The sequence below is a fragment of the Mandrillus leucophaeus genome, unplaced genomic scaffold (assembly GCF_000951045.1).
Source record: "Mandrillus leucophaeus isolate KB7577 unplaced genomic scaffold, Mleu.le_1.0 Scaffold1254, whole genome shotgun sequence".
Classification (NCBI taxonomy): domain Eukaryota; kingdom Metazoa; phylum Chordata; class Mammalia; order Primates; family Cercopithecidae; genus Mandrillus; species Mandrillus leucophaeus.
In genome coordinates this window covers 363,084-366,807 of record NW_012100921.1, presented here as the reverse complement: position 1 = coordinate 366,807, position 3,724 = coordinate 363,084, and the positions used below count along the sequence as shown (strand labels likewise).

General features: G+C 37.7%; 1 protein-coding gene across 1 annotated transcript; it reads left to right on the top strand.

The window, feature by feature from the left end:
• Nucleotides 1-2,572: 2,572 nt before the first annotated feature.
• LOC105533515 (putative olfactory receptor 52P1) lies at nt 2,573-3,499 on the top strand. The gene is given in 1 exon segment (XM_011971988.1): nt 2,573-3,499. A coding segment is annotated over 1 exon segment (927 nt).
• The last annotated feature ends 225 nt before the right edge of the window (nt 3,500-3,724 follow it).

The window sequence follows — 3,724 nt, the reverse complement described above, 5'->3', positions numbered from 1 at the left end:
GTGCAGCACACCAACATGGCACAAGTATACATATGTAGCAAACCTTCACATTATGCACATGTACCCTAGAACTTAAAGTATAATTAAAAATAAATAAATAAATAAAAATAAAAATAAAAATAAAAAAAGAGTTTTTTATGCACTACAGTTACAGTGTTATAATACTCTGTGTTTTTCTGTGTACTTACTATTACCAGGGATTGTTGTACCTTCAGGTGATTTCTTATTTCTCAATAACATCCTTTTCTTTCTGATTGAAGTTCTCCCTTTAGCATTTCTTTTAAGACAGACCTGATTCCTCTATCATATTTGCAGGATATTTTCACTGGATATACTCTTCTAGGATAAAATATTTTTTTCCTTCAGCATCTGCAATACCTTATGCCATGCCACTCACTCCTGGCCTATAAGGTTTTCACTGAAAAGTCTGCTGCCAGACATATTGGATGGAGCTCCTTATATGTTGTTTCTTTTCTCTAGCTGCTTTAGGATCCTTTCTTTATCTTTAACCTTTGGGAGTTTGATTACTAAATGCCTTGAGGTAATGTTCTTTAGGTTAAATCTTCTTGGTGTTCTAGGAGTATTGAATTTTAACTGATATAAGCATGGTTAAGAGAGTAATCCATAAGAAGTGCTGCTCTTCCAGAATTTTAGTTATAATCATCAGTTAGGATTGGATATCTGTGAAAAAACAGAGGTCTTTAGCTGGGGGCTTTATAAAAGCAGGAAAAAAGCATTATAATTAATGACAGGTGTACTCAGATGCTAGCATGAGTACTGAAATGAGCTACGACTATGTTTTCTAAAAGTCAAAGAATATGCAGAAACTACTTAGTATAAGCAAATTTAATATTTACATTTTGCTACATGCAGGCAAGTTCCAAGAATCTTGCTATTGGGTGGAGCTTAATTGAAAAATTTATTTTAATAGCATTATTAATAATCTGAAACAATTATTTGTGAAATCATTAAGCTCCAGAGGTGTAACTCAAATATTCAAGTATTGTCTCTGTTTTTTGAGGGGGGAAATTATATCTTGTAATAATGTTAATGAGTCTAGTGATTCACAAAGTAATGAAAATGTCATGCATGTTATCTACACTGAACTTCTAATATAACTATAGAACTCCTAGCTATATCACTAGACAAAATGTCTCTGTTTCATCTTAAGCTTTTCTTCCTGTATTATGCACAATCTACAGATTCTGTTCCACAAACTTCATCTGGATATTACTTGTTTGTATCAGAACTAATTGTTCTTAGTGTTTTCTCAAGCATGAGTGCAAAGTTCTATCTAAGTACATTCTACATTTCTATTTTCCATATTTCATGTTAATATTGTTTTCAAAATGCTAATTTTATTCAGTTGAAGATTTTTTTTCTGTGTTATTGGTTCTTTCTCCCCATACCATACACTCAATTATAAAGATTAGCTTCCTATTAGAAATCCAGATTTAATACAGATTTCCCTCATTATGCAGATGTGTGAACACCTGCTTCCTCTAAGAACTATTAACCAGCTTCACAACTGCACAGCTCAGAGGATTTCTAAATATAATTACCCAACATATGGAACTATGACCAGAGGTCATAAGCTTAAATTGAATGTCTACAACCAAAAAACAGATAGTTTGGACAATGCATAGGAAATGAAAGACAGTTGGTACCACAGAGGTAGGAATTAGTGGAAAGAGTTCTTGATTTAATTAGTACTTAAAGTGTCCATGGATCCCTGGAAGGAGAGAGAAATTCTGCTGAATTTATGATAAAAACCAAAGAATGAGTACTCTTAGGTAGCCCAGTGTACAAATTTAAAGCAAATACCTACCTCATGATTAAAGGTAATACAATTTACACTTGAAGGTCAGTTATAATAAAGAGAGACAGAGAGATGCACGAGTCAGATCCAAAACCTCAATGGATTGTCCAGCAAGTTACAAATATGCATAACTCCGGAGATGATGGGAAATAGCCACTTGATAGTGTTTTTATTTGGACATTGTATCTTTCATATTTTGTCGGCCAAAACCCAGAAGGCCCCAAGGGGAGTGAAGCAATAACCACTTAAAAGTGGATCTCTAAAAGAGGGACAAAACATAAAAGCAAAGGAACTCAGTTCTTCCAATAGTTCAGAGCCCCTGGAACAAGGTGGGGGAAAATATGTTTCCTCTCTTTTTATATATTTTTGAGGCTTCCCAAGGAGACGGTTATGGCTTTTCTATCAAGTTTTTCCATCTTTTTATCAAAGATAAAATTTTATCCTATTTAGTCAGACTTCTTAAAATATGGAATTGCTGAACCGGAAAAGGTGAGAATAAATGTTCAAACTGAATATCCTTTATACAGATAAGAAGCCAAAGTCCCATAAATAAATTATTGTGAAAGCAATGTAGGTGCTTAGAAATAGACTTGAAACCAGATTGTGGATTTAATGATCTCAAAGGTCTATTCTGCCATCTCTCTCTAGGCCCTGTCTCAGCAAGTCTTTAGAACCCAAACCCAGTAAAAACTATGCACCAACCATGTCTCATTGACAGGTGTAAAACTTTAACAACTGTCGACTATTTCAACCATGCTAATCCTCAACCATTCCAGCTTCATGACATTCACGCTGATGGGCACACCTGGCTTAGAGTCACAGCACTTGTGGCTATCTGTTCCTTTCTGCTCCATGTTTTTGGCTATCCTCATTGGCAATGGTTCTATCCTTTTTCTCTTGGCCACAGAGCCCACACTTCATTCACAAATGTACCTGCTTCTGGCCCTACTGATGGTGGCTGACCTCATATCCACTCTGGCTGTGGTGCCTAAACTCCTCTGCCTCTTCTGGTTCAATAATCAAGACATAGCTGCCAATGCTTGTTTCACTCAGATGTTTTTCATCCATGGATCATCCGTGGTACGATCAGCCCTCCTTGTTTTCATGGTTTTTGACTACTTTGTGGCCATATGTGAGCCCTTACGCTACAACATAATTCTGAGCCATTCTTTAGTTGGACGCCTGGGACTGCTGGCTCTTGCCAAGGAGGTGATCCTTATCCTACCCATGCCTCTTCTACTTCAAAGATTAACCTTCTGCCACGCGGCCATTCCTCATACCTACTGTGATCACATGGCTATGGTGAAGATGGCCTGTAACCACAACAGGCCCCATCTTATCTATGGGTTCTTCGTGATCCTGCTTGTGGTGGGACTTGATCTGCTGCTCATTGGCTTCTCTTATGCCCTCATCCTCCAGGCTGTGGTACACCTCAGCTCTTGAGATGCTACCTGCAAAGCCCTCAACACCTGCTCAGCACACCTCTTTTTCATCCTTGTCACTTATGTGCCTGCACTCTTTTCTTCTATTACCCACCCCATTGGTCATGATATCTCACCTCATACCCATATTCTCCTTGCCAATCTCTACCTTCTCCTGCCCTCAATGCTCAACCCCATCATCTATGGTATAAAGATGAAGGAAATACGAGTCAAATGCCTGTGCAGAGGAATTGCCTAGACTATGGGTCCCAGCAATAAACCTGTGAGTAAGTGAACAATAAGGACAACTGATAATGCTTTTGCCCAACCATTCAGTACCCAGTTGTATCTCCACATGAGCTGTGGGAAAAATAAACCATGGATAAGTGATTTTCTTTTTCTTTTTTGTGGGGGGTGGTTGGTGGAGTTTACAAGAAGGACCAATATGTTTGTACTTTCATTGAGTTATGGACTACAAAAGGGA